Source organism: Mus caroli, chromosome 2 (genome assembly GCF_900094665.2).
Source record: "Mus caroli chromosome 2, CAROLI_EIJ_v1.1, whole genome shotgun sequence".
NCBI classification, from domain to species: domain Eukaryota; kingdom Metazoa; phylum Chordata; class Mammalia; order Rodentia; family Muridae; genus Mus; species Mus caroli.
This window is the reverse complement of record NC_034571.1, coordinates 84,438,660-84,459,314: the sequence shown is the minus strand read 5'-3', so window position 1 is coordinate 84,459,314 and position 20,655 is coordinate 84,438,660. Positions and strand designations below refer to the sequence as shown.

Sequence of the window (20,655 nt, the reverse complement as noted above, 5' to 3'; positions counted from 1 at the left end):
CCATACCCTCCCCCCGACTTCCCTACCCACCCATTCCCATTTACACATGGCAAAATCTTATATCTATTTTCAAACCTAGGTTAATTACAATCATCTTTCTGAGAAGGTCTCTTTCAAACACCTTTGCAAGTTTATCCTAAGGTAGCCATTTTAGACTTACATGATATAACCCTTGTCATTTTCATTGTTATTATTCATATGTGTTTCTTAGACTTTAAGCTGTCATGTGCATAACTGTGTATTGTTTCTTTTCCTTTGTAGTTCCTACTACTCTGTCCACAAATTGACGCCCCATAAACTCTTGTTGAGTGTGAAACCTTGCAATAATTCACTTAGAATACTTTGAATACTTATGTGTTGGCACCTCATCTTTTCCTCAGTCTCTGAAACTCACTAGGCTAATCCAATTGTCTGTCAGGCACAATTTGAGGTACATATTCCTTAACTTCTGTCAACAACTTTTTTATGATTAAATTAAATTTATATCAATACCGTGATTAAACTCATAGGATTACTCTGAGCAGTAAATCAGATAATATACATGCTAAGTTTTTAGGAAGGAACATGGTACCCAATAAAAATTAACTATATCATCATTGTGCTGGTCATCAATTTTATTTTGAGTGATAACTTCATGTCCTTAACTGGTCTTTCTGAGATGTGGATCTGCTCAGAATAGGTCTTAATTTCACCGCAGACCAAAACTATTTGGAATTTCATTCATATTTGGGGGGATGATGGTAAACATAATTTATTATCCAATTAATTTCAAGTGTGTAGACAGGAGCCTGGGATCTTAGGAATTAGTTGATTATTTGTCAAGTGATTATTGACCATAACATAGCCCCTACATTATATTTTATGTTGAATACTTTTAAGCTTTGTTAAGGTATTTCAAAATATTAGATCGTGAACTAAATAGAATGGCGAGAACTTCCATTTCTATTGATGTCTTATGCTCAGTAGACTAGGTATTTAGGATGCTGGCTGTCATAGCATCCTTCACTTCTGTGAGGGTTTTCTTTTTGCAGTGGAAACTATGGGTAGAGCTTCATCAGTGATCCCTGAGATGTTGGGAACCTCACAGGATGATAGTGTCTACTCTATTTGAATGATCAAAAAAAAAAAAAATCCTCAGGGTTTTCCTCATTGTCTGGGAGACAAGAGCTTGTAGATCCATTAAGATCAGGTATTCACTTTGTTTTGACATCACTAGAAACAAAGCACCAAATTTTAAAGAAAACAGAATTTATTTATTTTTAAATTTGCCTGTTTTTTTAAAAGATAGATAGATAATGGATGGATATATAGATGGATAGATAGATGGATAGATATCCAGATGGATAGATAGACAGACAGACAGACAGACAGATTGTCAGAGAGGAATTGCATGGATTTAGAGGTTAGGAGGATTTTAGAAATAAATGAAAAGAGCATATTGTATACAAAATTTATTTTCAATAAAAACCTAACACATATATGTACATATATGTATATATACACACATATGTGTGCATATATCTTTAACAGAAATATGAACAATCTACTAATATTTGAGAGCTCTGAGTTGTTGATTTTGTCAAAGTATTGAAACCCAGACCCAGAGAGACAAACAAAATGTGCTCAATTCTAAGAAGATATTTGTTGTTAGGTAAATGATAATCACACTATGATCCACAGACCCAGAGAGGGGAAGTAACAAGGAGGACTCTGAGGAATATGAATGGATCTCCCTGGGAGGGGGAAATAGAGTAGACTTTGAAGGTGGACTGGGGGCTGGTGGCAATGGGAGCAGGAGGGATCAGGTGGTGGGGGAGGGATGGAGAGGTAGAGTATGAGAAGAGAAGACTGGAATTGAAGGGTATTCGAAGGGCAGTGTGGAAGTGTTGCTCAGCAGAAATTCCTTAGAATCTATGAAGGTAACACTAGCAACTTTCAATCCAATCAAAAAACCTTTGACCTACAATCTGTCCTACCTGTAAGATATGCAGTGGACAACAGAGGAACAGAACTTGTAGGAATGGCCAACCAATGACTGGTCTAATTTGAGGTCCATGCCATGAGAGGGAGCCCATGCCCAACACTCTCTGGATGACCAGGAACTGGAGTCATTGACTACTGTCCACTACAGAAGGCTTTTATGACCAGGGTTGAAAGCATCCTAGGTCTGTCAGAATAAACATAAACATAAACACAAACATTATAAACATAAACAAACATTTAGAAAGTAGTTTGACCACATGACTATTTAGCAATAGCAATAATAACAACAGCAGAAACAACAATTATAATAATTTCTACCCTAGGATCTATGACCTTCCCAGATATGGGCTTTTGACCAGTCATGAATGAATAGGCCTCAAATCCATTCAGAGACCAGATGGTTACTCTATAGCCATTATGCTGCTACTGTTCCAGTGAGCATGTAGTGTAGGGGGATTTCCTCTAATTATTTGATTGGCTAACAAAGACAAGAAGCCAATCACTGGGCAAAGATAATGTGGCAGGTTTTCTGGGTCAGAGAGAGGAAGAGGGGACGTGGGAGAAAAGGAATACCTTTTTTCAGTGAGGTGGAGAGCAAGATAATTGCAGGATGTAGGCCATTGTCAGACCCAGTGGGGGCTTCCACCACCAGAAGAATTTCCAACATAGAATAGATGATGAGTTTAGTACAATAGGTTCCGAGTCCCGTGGTTGTGTCATTCATGTTAATTTTAAAATTAAGATCATCTAGTGTTTTCCATTCATCCATTTGCGACAATTCAGGTAGGCGAGTGAGAGGGCACAGGCGCGTGGCAGCCATGGCATGGGCAGAGTCAAGCCGTGGGGTGGACCGTTGTTTGGCTGCTGATAGCTCAGAGACCAGAGCGGCTTGGCACCAAGCTAGGGATGGAGGCTGGGTGTGACCGCTGCTGCCCGCATCTAGCTGAGCCAAGCGTGGGGCTCAGGGCTAGGAACAGATACTGCAGATGCCGGCTCCTCGCCGGAACAAGCATGGGCTTGTTTAGAATTACACGGCACAATGGAGATTCTGGCGTGTCAGTACTGTAGCAGGTATGTCCAGCACTGGGAAAGATCACTGATGCTATTTCTCTTCAGCAGCCTGCATAGTCTCTTTGGCACCATGAAAGCTGAGCAGCAGGAAGGAAGTTTCCCAGTTGGCTCCAGATTGCTTTTTCTATGTCTGGGAGTCAAAATGTGTGACATTGTCAGCAATTAGGGTCTTATCATGTGGTTATGTCCACTAGTATTTCTTTTCATCTTTTCCCCCCCTCTTTCTACTCATCAAAGGACTGAATTGCATGTCTGGAATATTTTTTTTTCATTTTCTCTCTACCTCTGTTATACTCTAAAAGGGAAATTAAGGATGCTGCATCCTTAATTTGTTCAAGTGTTTTTTTTTCTCAGTGTAATATTCAGTACCTAAACAGTGCTCAGAACATCACATAATTCAATATTATATTTGTTAAATGATGGGTGAATGATTGGATCAACAAAAGGCATCACTTTCAGAAGAAATTCCTGCTATATTCCACGATTGAACCACTGTTGTTGACAGAGGGACAGAGCCACAAAGAGTCTATGTGTTTTTTATATACAAACTGTACAAAATGCATGAAGGTAGCTTTTGAAGAGTACACAAATGACAGACAAAGTGAACGCTTATTAAAATGAGAAATGTAGGTGATGAGGAATAGGAAGGAGGTGTGGGGTAGCATAGCTGAATGTGGGTAGTGAATCTGGTGCTTATCAGTCCAGCGCCTGCCCAGTAGCCAACCGTCTTTTCTTTCCTTACTCACTTGGGGTTAATTTTTAGTTGGCAAGTTTAGTCAAACACTCCCTACTTTCAACACTTCATGTTCTTTCTCTCTACCGTGTGCAAACCAATGAAAGTGACAGCAAAATAATTGAAATACATTTTGATCCTTTTTTCAAGCCATACTTCATTTGGTAAGCTTTACTAGAGGGAAAAGAAATTCCATGGGGAAGTTGGTCCCTTGGTAACAGGAGGGTTGATTTATGAACACTTCGTGTACGTGAACATTCAGTTCCAGTGCTTGGATTTTGTGTGGTGGGTAGTTCTTTATCAGATAGGATCTCAGAAACTCTTGAGTTTACTATTCTTAAGGACTTTCTTTCTTAAAAGTTACACATGCAAATGCAGATGTCCTGAATTTTCTTTCCCATTTCATCATTCATATTAAACTTTACTGCATTTTGTTTTCAAAAGCTACGAGGATACTTTTTGGTATGTTCTGGGAGACAAAGCTAACTCCTAAACTATAGTAACAATAATCACTTCCTATCACCAATGATAGCCTAGTATTTTTTTGAAAGAACAATGATTCCTTAGATAGTACCTAGAAAATTGTTAGAGTGTGGTTTTGGGAAATTAATTGTGCTCTTTTAGCCTGTGCCATCTTATATATGAATAGAAGGAGTTAGAATCTTTCTTTAAATTCTTTTCAGTACTACCCCTGTCCCCGCCCTGCCCAGAGTGGCTTAGCTGGGTATAATCTGAGGGTCTTTTGTGAGAATTCAGCTACTTGGTAGTATTATTCTATAGATCTTGCTTACTCTAGGACCAGCATTTTCAGGCAACAATCCAGCTATTCTCTGAGCTCGATTTTTCTAAGTCTGAATAAACCTTGAGTAGTGATGTGTTCCAGCAAGGTGCCTAACATCACGCTAACTTGGAGGCACATTGAGTGTATTTGAAATTCATGCTGTCCAATTTTTTGTTCCAAGGAAGCATAAGAGTATATATCAGCTGCTCAGACATAAAGGTAGGTGGCATGACTAAATGCATGACACAGAATTTATCAGCTGATATAAGGTGTTGGGCTAGTCAAATGTTTTCTTAGAGCCACGAGAATTTATTTTTGAGATAAGGTGGTTAGGGAAGAGAGAAGAACTAAGATCATGATTTTTCTTATGGTATAAAATTCATAGCATAAAATTTAATGATGCCAAAATTCTTTTACAATTATGCATTCTTTAAAGTACTATTTGGGGATAACCAGTTTGGAGCCTGTGATTGACACAGGCTCTATTACTTTACTCCAGGTCAGTCACATTAAACATCAAAGGTCTCATAGTTTTCACTAGCCATGGTCTGTATATATTCTAGTATAAAGCAAAGCAGGAGGTATTTCTTTATCATTTAAGTAGCAGAGAGTTAGAATGGGTGAGTGGGGGCAGGAAGAGAGAGAAGGAGTCAGGGAAAGACACACACACACACACACACACACACGCACGCACACACACTCACACACAAGCACACACAGGTATTTTCAGAGACAAGGGTAATTTCTAAAGGAATTTGGGATGAAGCCTGAAAACACTGTGGACCTACTCAATTCTCCTATCTATAAGTGATGTCTCATTATTTGTTCTAGTAAATTTATCATAATTTCTGTAATGTCAAGATTAAGTTGTGCTTAAATTCAAAGAAGAGTTATGTGTTTATTTAGATAAATATAATTGAAATTTCTGAAAGGTCATACTTAATTTTAACTCTTCTCTTATGCCTTTTCTATGGATGCTGTTAATGAATGACTGGTTCATTTAGTCTATATTTGGCATTTTTGGGGTCACATAACAGGTCCTTGTTCAAGAAAGTAAGACAATATGTCTTCTATTTGGGTAGATAAATAATACTACCATAGCTTTGATCTCTCTCTCTCTCAATATATATATATATACTATATATATGTAATATATATATTACATTTTTCACTTGTAAAATAGTATAATTCATAATTCTATGTTTGTAGGAAATTTACTATCTTTGCCTCATGTAACAGTGAAGTAATTCAGAGCAGTGGCACATGAGTGAGCAGAAAGCATTGCCTTGTTAGTGATAAGGATGGTAAAGAAGATGGTGACTTATATTTGTCTCAAGTAGCTCTTGTATAGTTTATTCAAGAGTTAGACAAACATAAGTACACAGGCATGGCAGCATTGGATGTACCTGACCAAACACACTGTCATGCTTATATTCCACATAGACAGAAGCTCATGAAGTATATTATCTGAAATATTTAACAGTAGGAGAGGGTAAGGGGCTTTCTATGCCTAATCTCTTCTAAGTTCATCCTGTCTCCTTGGGAAGGGTGTGGCTGGGAGTGTTTTATTACTGTATCAGGGAAGAAAAATCTCTATCAAGTCATGTACCTGCAAGATGATGCTTCTTAATAGAAAAAAGATCTGATATGTTGTGTTTCATGATTTACAATATTTAAATATTGTAACTGTGACCTTGACTAACTTTAAGATACCAAGATGGTATTCCTGAATGTGAAGTTTGGGAAAATTACATCAAAAGCAGTTCCAAATGGCCCCATATACTGCCCCCAACACCTGTGTGTAGAGTTAGACTCTCCTTGCAGCACACTGATGGAAGTACCTGTACATACACTTGATGGCAGTTTGTTCTCTAGAGTGATTGTACTGGTTTTCATGTTTACAATGGAATATGAGAGCAACCATAACTTTTACATTAGCACTTGGTGTTTCTCTTCTGCTAATCACCTTTCCAAGTGAGAAGCCTTGATTGACTTTTAAGTGAGTGTTTCTTTCTATATTTTATAGTGATAACGGTAATCATAAGTTACTGGTGAGACATAATTTCACCTCACCTACATTAATATATTCATACAATAGAAAATGGATACTCCTTGAGACATAGAAGAAAGAAATAAAGAATAGATGTAAAGAAATATGTCAAGGGAATTCTCCAAGAAGAAGAGGTATCAAAATGCAGTAAAGAGTGTACAAATATATGTTCTTAACTTGAATGGCTGCCCAAATTCAAAATGTGTGGTTATGGGCAAGTAATCTTTTCTATGGGTTTCTCTTTTCCAATGATAAAACCAAGTAAAGCAAAATGTCATAAAATGTTAGTGTACTATGGTAGATTCTGAATTATTACACATGGGCTAATGGAATGATTAGTAAGTGGGTTGCTTTCTCTGACATCCTGTAAATGATGTAACTGGTGCTACAATGTTTTATTTTAGGACACTTACTGCCTGATGTTCACTTCTCCTCATCTGAACTCATGGCCAGGGAAAATAACGTGACTGAACTGATCATCACTGGCCTTTTCCAGGATCCAAATGTGCAGAAGGTGTGCTTTGTGCTGTTCCTTCCTGTGTACCTGGCCACAGTGTTGGGCAATGGCCTCATTGTTGCAATGGTCAGTGTCAGTAAGAGTCTGCGTTCTCCCATGTACATCTTCCTCAGCTCCTTGTCCCTGGTGGAGATCTGTTACTCTTCTACTGTTGTCCCTAAGTTCATCACTGACTTACTTGCTAAGGTTAAAACCATCTCCCTGAAGGGCTGTCTGGCTCAGATATTCTTCTTCCATTTCTTGGGAGTGGCTGAGATATTTTTGCTTGTGGTGATGGCCTATGACCGCTATGTGGCCATCTGCAAACCTCTTCACTACATGAATATCATGAGTCATCAAGTGTGTCACACGCTGGTGGCTGTTTCTTGGCTGGGGGGCTTTTTACATTCTATAATTCAGGTTCTTATCTCTATTCAGTTGCCCTTCTGTGGTCCCAATGTGATTGACCACTACTTCTGTGACCTGCAGCCATTATTCAAGCTGGCTTGCACTGACACATTTGTGGAGAGTGTCATTGTAATGGCCAATAGTGGCTTAATTGCTCTGTGTTCCTTCCTTGTCTTGGTGTCCTCCTATGTCATCATCCTGGTCAACTTGAGGAAGCATTCTGCAGAGGGGAGACGCAAGGCCCTCTCCACCTGTGCCTCTCACATCACAGTGGTCGTCTTGTTCTTTGGACCCGCCATCTTCCTCTATATGCGACCTTCCTCTACTTTCACTGAAGACAAGCTTGTGGCTGTGTTCTACACGGTCATCACCCCCATGCTGAATCCCATCATCTACACACTCAGAAATGCAGAGGTGAAAAATGCTGTGAAGAAATTGTGGGGAAAAAGAATATAGGTATGAAGTGAAGGAGAGCTAATGATTAAAAAAAAAACCTATTGTTGAAGTGGGTCTATTTTATGTGAGATATTAAAAAATGGTAACCAAAACATTAAGGACATCAGATTATTACCTTTGTATATTTCCTTAATAGGTCAAAACTGCATGGTGTCCTAGCATTGCATAGAAGCACAGCACTGAGCCACCTCTTTGTAATCTTATGGAACTTGATTATCTTCCTGATACTTGCTTCTATTATGGCTGGAGTAATTTGAATATTCAAGCCAAGTAAAAATGTAAAGCCCATTAAAAATTTATAGTTTTAGGTCAGCCCTGAAAGTATACATGTAAGTAACAGTGTACAGACTGAACAGGTTATATATGCATATGATAACAATTTAGAAAAAGAGGCCATGCATTTAAAGGAGAGTGGGAAAGGTATATGGGAAAGTTTGGTAGGAGGAAGGGGAAAGAAGAAATTTTGGTATTAAGTAAGAAAAAAATGTATTTTTTTCCCAAAGTGAGAAAAATGTATTTTAAATGATACTTAGTAACATATAATTATGGGGTATAGTATAATATCTCAATACATCTATAAAATGTTAAGTAATCTGTCTGATCAGGGTAATTGGCATGTCTATCATCTTTATACCAACATTCTCATGTTGGAAAGATTCTTCATCCTCTCTGCTATCTCTTTTGAAACATTTGATTAATTTTTGACACTATTAGTTATCAATACCTAATGTAAAAATACTAGAAAATGTTCCTTAACCCAGCTGCACCCAGTACAAGGAGAATATTTTCACAAATACAATTTGGGTAAAGTTTCTTCTGCTGCTTCCTTTTGTCTTATTTATTTAAAATACCCCAGGATAATAACTTACAAAGGAAGTTAGTTACACTTAATTTAGAAAGGAAATCAGTCAAAGGAATTAATCAGGGGACTCTGTGGAATAAGGCAAAGAAAAAATAAGGCAAAAGAAAATTTTCTTCTTATCTGAAAAAATGTATCACTTAACATTACATCCAAAGATTTTTCTATTATTCTGATGTTCCTAGAGTCTTATATAATATACTAATTATAATCACTGGACAATTCCCATGAATAATTTCAGTTCTTGTGACTTTTTGGCATAAAAGAAACTTAGGCCCTCTTACAATGTCCAAAATGACATAGACATTCCAGTTGGGCAGTTGACTGTGATAGAGTTCTTCACTCCCTCCCCTCCAGGTTAGGATTTTTTAGTTAAAGCTACATCAGTGACTTCTGTGTGGCTGGGGATTGCACAGCTTGATAAAGTGTTCCAGTGAACTATCAACATTTTCAGAAATTATCTCACCTACTGAGGGTTGTGGGTCTACTGAGAGCTCATTATTCTCTTTGTTCTACTCTCAACAGAAGAAACCACAGAGATTAAAGGAAAATATTTTCCCATTGTTTTTAAATTAATTCTTTTATTTTTTGAGATTGTAATATAACTACTTTATTTCCACTTTCATTCCTCTCTTCTATGCTATCTTTCAAACTCATGGCCTATTTTTCATTAATTGTTGTTATAGTCATATATGTATACATATACACATACATATTCTTGAACACAACCTACTCAGTCTATATAATCTTATTTCCATGTTTGTTTTCAGGGCTGACCATTTGTTAAAAAACAAAAAGCTTGTGAAAATTTAAAAAAAAACCTTCAATTCAAGAAATAGTGACAGTCTAATTATATCATTTCAGCATTGTAATCTCTCACTGATCTGTCACATTAAAATATAAATAACATGCATTTTTTTTTTTGCAAGAAAAATTGCAGAATGCCGGAATCTACTCTGTATATAGTTCTACATTCTTTTTCTATTGAGTGTTTGGATCTTTAAGGTTTGGCCACATATTAACATAAAAAGAGATAGTTAGTGATCTGGAATGCAAAGTACAGAGACAGAAAGTCCAGCAAAGTACAGAGACAGAAAGTCCAGCACTGCCTGGAAATCTAATGTGGCAGTGATCATAGATAGGCCCATTGCAGTGAAAGACTGATGAACTCAGTCCTAAATTTCATTTAAAAAGTTTAAATTTTAGTCATCACATGAGGTTGGTAGATAAAAAAACATTTTGAATTCATATGCTGTAAGAAAGAGAAGGATAAATGGATCCTTTTTACTTCAAAGAGATTCTTCACGTATGCCACACAACCTTTTTGTTTTCGTATTATCTGAGAAAATCATCACACGGCCCTCACTAATGAGGCTGGAAATTGAAGTATTTTATTTTGTGTTCACCTAAAAATATGAATTTAATTTTGTTCTATTCCTATGTCTTTTCCATAATCCCAAAGAGGAATAGGAGAATGGATCAAAGTGTCATATGGCATCAGATCTATTGTAGTTTTTCATGTAAAAATTTTTTCTACAAGTATTATTTATAGTGGTTTGGTCTTATCACACAGCCTAATTGCAGCATAATTTTCTTAAGCAATGATCTATTTCAAGGGTTTGTGTTCATTTAATAATTTATTCAGCAAAACCAATTGAACATGTGTTATGTGTGAAACGTAGTTCTAAGAGTTAGTGAGTGATGCTGCCCAGACAGAGAGCATCTTTTCATGGTGCTCACATTCCAAGCAAACCTTTTGCTTCAAAGATGCTGTAGAATATCTGGGTCAACATTGCTGATAGGAGCTTCTCTGATGGTGATAGCTGTATCTGTGCTAAGTTGCATTGGCTACTGAACACTTGAAATATTCACAGCATTCTTTTAACTTTGTTGAATTATAATTAACGCTATATTTAACTCATACTAACGGCTACTGAAATGGGTAGCAGGACTCTAAAGGCCTTCTTGTTTACTTCAGCTTCAAACCTGTGATCAACTCGTATGGTCAGGGGTGGGACAGCTCCTTTTCCAGGACCCCAGTGGTTCAATGAGTAACTTCCTCTAATCTCAGGCTCTTCATTTGTTAGTTCTTCTAACTCAGGTTTACCCACTTAACTGTCTTACCGTCCCGTGGTGGTACAATCCCACCCCCTGACAGAGATGCCAGTGTGATCACAGCCCTATCTCTCAATACTACATGACTATTACACATGAATGTATGCAAGTGATGCAGCCTTCAGTAAGTCACATGTTAATGACTCAAACTGTTAGCTCTGCTCAGACCTCTTCCTTGAATCTTAATTCATATGCCCAACTTTAGCTATTGTGAATAATGCAGAATAAAGATTGATGTATGAGTGTCTTTGTGATATAGTGAATTGGAGTCTTTTAGTAAATGCCCATGAATGGTATATCTGGATCTATTTTTAGTTTTTTTTCTTTAATTGGAAATAAATTCTTCTTCACACAATATGTTCTTATCACTGTTCCCTCTCCTTTATCTCATCCCAGATTCTTCTCAGAATCTTGTGACCTCTCTATCCATCTAACTGGACACCTTTCTTCCTCTCTTTAGAAAGCAAATAGGCAAATAAAACAAACCTGATAAACCATAAAAAAGAAAAATGCATGAGAAACAGATAGACATGCAGAGACTCACAAACAAAAATAAAACCAATAAAAGTATAAAACGAGAAACTAAAGCATACAAATAATGGGCCAACAGGGTAAGAAATGTCCAAATAAAGCACTATGAGATAAAAGTATCTCCAAAATAATATTGAGTTTTGTTATTTTATTATGTATCCATCTACAGTTGGACATGATGTCCTGCCCTTTCAGTGTGGTTTATATACCCAGTGAAACCTGATTGAAAATTTTTTCCTTTGTAAACGGTTGTCATTTGGAGATAGCTTCCTTGTTTGGAATGGGAGTTTATGTCTACTTTTCTCTCTTAATCATAGAACCCAATCGGCTTAGCCCTGTGCAATCCCTTGTGCATGCTGCTCAGATGCTTTCTTGGTGCCATGCAACCCTTCTGGCTCTCACAATCTTTTCACCTCCTTTTCTGCATAGCTCCCTGAGCACTGATTGGGAGGGGTTGATGAAGACATCTGATTTAGGATTGACTGTTCCAGGGTCACTGCACATTATTCATGTGTGGACCTCAGTATTTGTTCCCATCTACTTCAGGAGAAAGCATCTCTGCTGATGGCTGAGCAAGACACTGGTTTATGGCTATAGTAGAATTTCATCAGGATAACTAATTCCTTTAGAAGAACAATAGTATCTGATTTTCCCCTAGGTCCATGGCCTATCTAGTCTTAAGTTCTTATCCAACAGGGCAGTGTCAGGCATGGGTCACATCTCATAAAGTGGATATTAAATCCAGTAAAATGGTGGTTGGTTACTCCCACAACTTTTGTGCCACTATTGTACCAGCATAATATGCAGGCATGCCGTCACCACTGTAGACCAAAGGGTTTGTGGGTCGGCTTTTTTTTATCTTTCTCCCCTGGTAGTATAAAGAGTACTTTTAGTACTGTCAATAGTAGTCAGTAAGGATGAAGGCTCTAGTTAGGCATCAGCTCAACTACTTTTCTGTGTTCAATGAGATATGGAAAGGTTATTTTCAGCAATAGGACCATCATTGCAGAGAGCAACCAATAGCTGTGGCAATAGCCTGAATTGTTTGGAAGTATTCATGGAGTCCTTTTGGCCAACAATTAGATGTAGCCCATTCTTAGCAATGAAAGTTTGATTTGATGGTGAGAGCTATCCAGCTGGGGCTTTGTTTCACCAGTTATTTGGTAATTCCATTTAAATTTCTTTTATATATGTACATATTTTAAGAAGCTTGTACTGTAGTAGGTATTGCAGTAAGGGCCCTCAAGTGCCCTTTGTGTTAGTTGTCCCCCCTCAAATTCTATTCTTTTCTCTGTCTTCCTTCTTACTCCCCATTTAATCCCCCTGATCTCTCCTGCTGGACTATAGTGGGGACATGTTGCTCTGGCTATTATTGTGTTTTTACACAGACATCTAGGCTTCTAGTTTGTAAAAATTACCTTTTCCATTTCTCATTTTTCTCCATCTTTCATATAGTATACAAATAAGGATTGAATCAATATTGTTTTTAGTCTATTAACTGAGAAATGTTCTGGCCCAGAAAAATTCATTATTGAATTCTGACAGGTCTTTGAAGATGAATTAACACCAGTACTTCTCAAACTATCCTGTAAAATATGAAGGGTAGTATTGAATTTGTTCTTTGGTAATTTTGTTAAGCAATATTGTATCTATGTTCATCAGGAGATTGAACTCTAGCTTATTTTGTTGTTGCTGTTGTATATTATATGACTTTGATATAAGGATAATACTGGCTTCTTAGAGAGAGCTTGGTACCATTTCTTTCCCTTATCTTTTACAAAATAGTTTGGGAAGTACTGGTGATAGTTCTTCAGAGGTCTGTCAGAATTCAGCAGATTCAGTGAATCTATCTGGGCTTGGATGTTATCAGTTGATATATTAAAAAATATTGGTCCTTTTATTTTTCTTTTGTTATTTTGTCTAAGGGTTCTCTGATCTTGTTTATCCTTTCAAAGAACCAAATCTATTTTCTGTCTACTTAACTTGGGGTTCACTCATTATGGTTTTACTTAGGCCTTAAAGTGTATTGTCATTTGTTTAAAGACTATAATGAGTCATTAAGGGCTGTATATATATGTGTGTGTGTGTGTGTGTGTTTGTTAGAATTGAGTGAAAATAAAAGCACAATACTGGCCAAAACCTATGAGATTGGAGAACCAAGATTATTGGAGCATAAAAGTGCTGTTTTTGGAACTTCATTTGCAAACAGCTTGAAGGAGATGTGGCCCAGATGCTTGCTGTCAGCCACAGTGTCAATGATCATGGTGAGATTGACTTGTGGCTGTAGCAAGCAGTGACAGGTGATAGCAGCATCTGAAAAGCCAAGGCTTTCATTTTAAATAGAAGTAGAAACTGGAGAGTAAGAAGTGATGAGGGGACCTTGCATGACTGTAGTGCATACTTCATTAACTGCTTACCCGGAGTTATTGCCTTTGGGCTATGCCATTCATAGTCTGCTATTTATTTCCAGGGGAAATGTGTGTGGGAGACATCCTTTAAAGTTGTTTCTTTCATTATATTTTCACAACATTACTAAAATCTTATGCCTATGCATGGAATTAATTGAATCAGCTTTATCCTGTTCTTACATCATATTCCATTGGCAAAGTTTTACTCTAGAGAACAGGAATTCTATGGGGAAGTTGGTCTCTTGACTACAGTGTGTAGCATAATTTATTTTAAATAGTTCAAGGTTTTGGGCACTTATTCACAACTCTTGGAGTCTGAATGAGGAGGTAGGATTCCCACAATACAATAGGATTTTAAATTTTCAGTTTTTTTAAATTTGTGGTTCTTATTTCTTAAATCCATATATTATCATTGATTTACCCCTCCCCTGTATTTTCTTTGTCATTTGTCTTCGGTGTTATCTATCTTGTTTTATAAAGCTCCCAAGACCGCTGGTGATTTGTCCTTGATCTTTGAGTCACAGTTGTATCACTACTCAGTTCCTTCAGGAAGCAGGTAGATGTTTCATAGGAGCATCAATTTTTAAGTTAGTAACTGGAAGTAACTAGAGCACGGGCTTGAAAAGCTAACTAACCTCTCTCAGCTTCTGTCACTTCATCTGTGAATAGGAAGTAAAATATGTCTTTGAATTCTTTCAGAATCACCCTTAGAAGAGTTAGCTGATATTGATCTGGATTAGGTACACTGTGTCATGGTGAGACATATGCTGTGAGGGGCTCTTAGTAAAGTGATCTTATTTGCTCAGAACTAGGATTTAAGAGGGAAGAATACAGTGATCATCCACATCTCAGCTGTATTATGAAGTTCATGTTAGGTGCATCTTGGGTGTCTTTCAGTTCCATCTTATTCAACTCCTTGCTCCAAGGCAGAGCAGCTCTTCTGACTTAAAGGTGGGTGATGTGCCAATAAGCAAAGACCAAAGTTTCTTAGCAGCCACATGATGTTGAACTTGTAATTTGTTCCTAGATTCAGAGTTCATCTGTTAAATTTGTTAAACTCTGTGTGTGTGGTGTGTGTGTGTGTGTGTGTGTGTGTGTCTATGTGTCTGTGTGTGCGTGTGTGTGTAGTGGTTAGACACAATTGCTACACAAGGCTCTGCTTTACATTTTTTTCAGGCATGATGTCTCTTGTTGTAATGCAAATTTTAAGAGACTACTTGATATAAATTCCACATGCTCATTTGCTGATTTATGCTTCCATATCTTGGTCACTTTGTCATCTGTATTTCTAGGTAAGGCACCATTGTGGATGGAGAGGATGTATTTATTAATAGCTATGTAAAAGAGTAGGGACAAAGAAGTGGGGGTTAGAGAGAAGAAATACATGAAAGGCTGAGATAATAGATAGATAAAAGTTGTTTTTCAAAGAGGAGAGCTACTGTGTATTCTCCTCTTGTTGATGAAGCTTAGAAACATGGGTCCTTACATGATTTTCCTCATCTCTGAATATCTCAGACTGGTTCTAGTAAATTTACCTTTATTTTTGTAATAGAACAGGAGTAGATCAACAGACAATCAAATGAGAGGTACATGTTTATATTGTCAAATTAATGTTTCCCTTGCTTCTAATAGTTGATAAATTGTATTTCAATTTACTTTTGTGCTACACATGTGCCCTATTCTTCTTAGGCATAGTGTGGTAGTTACAGAACACAGGTGCTGCACTCTGATTGCCAGTTTTCAAATCTTGGCTTTGGTGCTGTGTAAACTTAAGACAACTTATTTACTTCTCTGCCAGTAATCACACCAAATTCACAGGTTTGTTGTATATGCTGAATATATTAATGCATATAGAGTAGTTATAAATGTTTGATATGTTAGGTAGCTTTGAAGTGATATTCTTTTCTATTAACTCGAGATGCAAACAATTACAAAATAATTTATCATGATTTTAATAGTAAACAATGTAGTTTTTAATAAGACATATAAAGAAGAAGCCTAAATAATGAAAGATTCTATTAATTTTGCTGAAAGAAACATGATGGGGTACTATTAGAACAGAAAGTCAGGGAGATTCATTCTTACAGCAGTGCAGGTCATTGTATAAGTTAGGAAGGAAGATATACTGAAGAAAGAGGTAAGGCCACTTTATGTTAGAATAAAGCTTTTTAGTGTTCAGTATGGGGATGATAAGAAGGGTACAAAGAGTTTACAGTTAGTTTAAGAAGACTCTTACATTTTCTCTGAAGATATCAAAACTCATGATTAGGGCAGTAGGAACAGTTGGTACTTTTTAGTAGAGAAGTGTGGCTAGATTTTTACATCAGGGAAATGGTTGAAGCATTTCCCCAGTGCTTAGAGAGGAGAAGATCTATGTGGGATTGTGTAATTTATGCAAACTCACTGAACCAACAGGACTGCTTTTGGTCTTAGAAGATGCATAAGGCTAGAAGAAACAGGGGTGTTTCTGGTGCCAGTGAACAGGAGGTTGTGGAGGTGGACAGGACTCTGACTTCAAAATACTTGAGTTGATGTTTGCTGGGTAAGAAAAAGAATGGTTGAAGTGGCTCAGATTTTAAAGCCATTGAAAGCCAGTTATAGGAATTCAGAGTTTCCCTGGTTATTCCTAAATAGCAGGTCATTAAACTGTAGTGAGAGAGACTCAGGTGTGCCCTGCCCTGGTTATTCCTAGGTAGCAGAGTAATCTGAGGAACGAAGGGTGTGGTAAAGCAATTTTCTGATATCTGTTACAGGAAGGATGGGGCTGGGCAGCTGGAGACTTAAAGACTTTGGTAATTTAGGTATCAGTCTTCTGAGTGTGAGGAGATGACAGCAAGGATGGGAGGAAAGGGCACGCTAGGGATCTGTTGTAGGTCAAATTAATGCAGTGGGGCTGGCTGGATAGGTATGCCAATGAAACACTGACATCAAAGCTGCAAAGCCAGGCAGCCTGGAGGGTAATGGGATGGATCATCAGAACAGTTTCTAGGTCTTACCTGCCCCTAGGTCTTCTGTGAAATCACAACATAGTCCCATCATCTGCATTCCTAACTCTGCCCATGTCTTTTCTCTGTGCTTCTGAGTGATACGGGAAAGGTGATTCTGTGTTATCTCCCTATTCAGCAACTTGATTTCTTAGGTGACTGAATATTCCTGGTGATTCTAAAGCCTTGTACCAAATTACAATTCTTATTTCGTAGCAGATGTCATACTGAATGTAAACATAATGCTTGTTGTGCCCTTGAATTTCACTGTAATTTGCTGTCCAATATTTTAGAGTTTTTTTTTTAAAAGCGTTAGCCTTTTTAGTCCATTTCTTTTAGCTTCCATGAATGTCTGACTTCTCTTTCTCTTTTGAGGTTATTCCTCTTGTTTTTGCCACACAGCAATATTCTTCCTAAAATAAACAATGTGAATAGTGTCACGATTATTGCTTGTTTTATTTCAGGTCCCTTGACTGCTGGTATCCAGTACACTTGAACTGAACTCATGGCATTTGTAAATGTGACTGAGTTGATCATCACTGGTCTTTTCCAGGATCCAGAGGTGCAGAAGGTGTGCTTTGTGCTGTTTCTTCCCGTGTACCTGGCCACAGTGTTGGGCAATGGCCTCATTGTTGTGACAATCAACATCAGTAAGAGTCTGTATTCCCCCATGTATTTCTTCCTCAATTACTTGTCCTTGGTGGAGATCCTCTACTCCTCTACTGTTGTCCCTAAGTTCATCACTGATTTACTTAACAAGATTAAAACCATCTCTCCAAAGGGCTGCCTAGCTCAGATTTTCTTCTTCCACTTCTTTGGGGTCACTGAGATTCTCTTGCTTACAGTGATGGCTTATGACCGCTATGTGGCCATCTGCAAACCTCTTTACTACACAACTATCATGAGTAGGCCCAAATGTCACCGCCTGGTGGCTGGTTCTTGGGTGGGGGGATTTTTTCATTCTATAATTCAGATTTTCATCACTCTCCCTTTGCCTTTCTGTGGTCCCAATGTGATTGACCACTACTTCTGTGACCTCCATCCCTTATTCAAGTTGGCCTGCACTGACACTTTTGTGGTGGGGGTTATTATGTTTGTTAACAGTGGATTATTTTCTGTATTTTCCTTTCTTTTCTTGGTGTCCTCTTACATTGTTATCCTGTATAACTTGAGGAACCATTCTGCAGAGGGGAGACGCAAGGCTTTATCTACCTGTGCCTCTCATATCATGGTGGTTGTCTTGTTCTTTGGACCTGCCATCTTTCTGTACTTGAGACCTGCCTCTACCTACACTGAAGACAAGCTTGTGGCTGTGTTCTACACGGTCATCACCCCCATGCTGAACCCCATCATCTACACACTCAGAAACGCAGAGGTGAAAAATGCTGTGAGGAAGTTGTGGGGCAAAAAAGTGAGCTCAAGTCTGGAATAAAATTAAAAGCATGAGACAATCAACGGCATGACTACTCTGACTAGAACTCGAATCTGACTTTAATCATCAGTGAAGGGACAGATTAAAATCTGCGTCCTCATGGTTTTTGTTTTATTTGAATTCCATCATGTCATAGGCATCAGTATTTTGAAGTATGTTCAAATTGGTCTATTTTACATCTCTTTTTTAGTGATCTATAATGTGTATGATTTAGGAATAGAACTCCTCTAATGTGTGGACATAAAAGTTCTCACACTGAAAGAAATGAAACAGTTTATTCTTGTGCTGATATGAGTAAAGTGTGGGACTATAGATTCAGCTTACACCAAACACCATGTTTCATTGTGGGAACAGGTTCATAGAAAATAAAGATAATAGATCAAGGCATTATAAAATACATTGGTAAGAATATCAGGCTGATAGGTTATGGGACAGTGTTGGGGGAATCTCTGTTCTTGGATTCAAATGGCATATGATAACATTCTTAGTTTTTGGGTTGGTGAAGATTGTGGTTATTACATACCCCAAAGATTTGTGCAATAGTCACAATCTAATAATTAGTCACATTAGATTAGGTAAGAAGTGGACAATGGATAGCTGTAATGACTCTAAAGCTAATCCATGATAATTTGGCATGGATATTAAACTTCCATAATTGTAAAATTCTAATCAGTAAGTTTTTTTAGAATCTTAAACATGTGTGGCTTTTCCCTGGGAATCCCAGTTCACAAAAGGAACCCTACCCAGCTACCTATCAGCTCTGTGACCTTAGCTTTATTCATTTTCCTTCTGATGTTACCATGCTATTGTATGTGAAGGGATCTTGTAATCCAATAGCAAAAGTATTTGTTTTATATTGTCTGCTTGCAAATTTTGGAGGAAGTCCCAGGACTCCTTCCCTGATTCTACACATGTATTCCCTGGGCTGACCAGATTGAATGAGCAGCCTGTCCTTCACTCTCCACATCTGTGTTCTTTTCAGGTAACCTTTCATGATAAGTCACACACAACAGGAACTGAGCTACACAATGATTAAAGACATCAAGGTGATGACAATATTATTCATCATTTGGAGGGGATTGGGTCAGTATGAGGATACCAGGAACCAAGGAGGAATTTTCTTAGAAGTTACCTTAGTTGAGCTATAGCTATTACAGTGATGTTAATAGAATCCTGCAATGAAAAGATATCAACTTTACAAACTGCTTGGAGATGCCCCTCATCCTTATTTCAATTTGTTGTTGGAGTGGTTGATGCACAATCTGTTTGAGTAAATAGCTTTTGCACATCTCAAAGCCTTTTCATATCTATTACTTCTTGGAATCTTCAAAGCAACTCTATAATATTAATAAAGTAGTAATTAATTATTATGAGTGCCTAGCTATAGAGATTTAAATGTCATTTAGATTAGGTTTTGGTTGCAAAGAACAGAATCAGAACAAATCAGAAATAAGAGAAAAGTGCAGATGTAAATAATTCAGGGTTGAAAAATTCTCTATAGAATTTGTCTGTCACCAAGGCTTTTCATTTTTGTGTTTACCTCGTGTCCTAAGATGGGTGCTGGAGTTTCATTCATAATGAATAATTCTCAATGGTTAGATGATTTTTTTGATAAATTTACACACAGTTTCCTTGACATCCATTGGAAGACATGGAAGCTTCTCTTGTGTCCTTTCATGCGCACAGCTTCCTCCCCACCCAACATAAGCTGCTGCTCCAATTTCTATCATCATGTATTAATTGAGTCATGCTGTGTTCATATAAACACTAGCACTATGGTTGCACTCTGTTGAATTTGTCCTTTTTCTCTGATTTTAATGTTTTTGAAACTCATTAGTGTTATGGATTATAATAATTAAAATTCACTTTATTAAATAGCGTGCCATTGTAGGAATACATCACTGTAAATAAAAAAATTCTCTCATTGGTGGACATTGGGCTTATTTCAGTTATTAGATGCTTTAAATGAAGGCTGGGAGACATAAACGTGATTACAACCAAATCTGATGACCTGAGCTTGATCCTCAGATCCCACATGGTGGGAGCGGGGAAGAACACTGGAAAGTTGTTTGCTCACTTCTACTCATGCACTGTTGCATTCATGTATCCCTCCCCCCTGAAAATAAATACAAGGTTATTTTTACAAAAACCTTGAGAAGTATTTTTAAGTGCCTACTTTGTAAGAAAAAACATACTTCTGGAGGGCATCATCCTGAGTGAGGTAACACAATCACAAAGGAACTCACACAATATGTACTCACTGATAAGTGGCTATTAGCCCAAAACTTAGGATACCCAAGATAGAAGATACAATTTGCTAAACGCATGAAACTCAAGAAGAATGAAGA

General features: G+C 37.5%; 2 protein-coding genes across 2 annotated transcripts; both read left to right on the top strand.

Annotated features, from left to right (window-relative positions):
- Positions 1 to 7,037: 7,037 nt before the first annotated feature.
- On the top strand, positions 7,038 to 8,042 carry LOC110289428 (olfactory receptor 4B1-like). Its single transcript, XM_021155629.1, has one exon. The coding sequence runs from the start codon at positions 7,064 to 7,066 to the stop codon at positions 7,976 to 7,978; it is 915 nt and encodes a 304-aa protein (XP_021011288.1). The 5' UTR covers positions 7,038 to 7,063; the 3' UTR covers positions 7,979 to 8,042.
- A 6,149-nt stretch (positions 8,043 to 14,191) lies between these two features.
- Positions 14,192 to 18,338, top strand: LOC110289517 (olfactory receptor 4B1-like). Its single transcript, XM_021155758.1, has 5 exons — positions 14,192 to 14,218; positions 14,789 to 14,842; positions 15,068 to 15,183; positions 15,444 to 15,477; positions 17,340 to 18,338. Exon 5 carries the CDS (start codon positions 17,381 to 17,383, stop codon positions 18,305 to 18,307), a length of 927 nt encoding a protein of 308 aa, XP_021011417.1. The 5' UTR covers positions 14,192 to 14,218; positions 14,789 to 14,842; positions 15,068 to 15,183; positions 15,444 to 15,477; positions 17,340 to 17,380; the 3' UTR covers positions 18,308 to 18,338.
- The last annotated feature ends 2,317 nt before the right edge of the window (positions 18,339 to 20,655 follow it).

Bases quoted from the DNA above. Each gene is read 5' to 3' on its own strand.
- LOC110289428 (XM_021155629.1), top strand. From the start codon at position 7,064: ATGGCCAGGGAAAATAACGTGACTGAACTGATCATCACTGGCCTTTTC.
- LOC110289517 (XM_021155758.1), top strand. From the start codon at position 17,381: ATGGCATTTGTAAATGTGACTGAGTTGATCATCACTGGTCTTTTCCAG.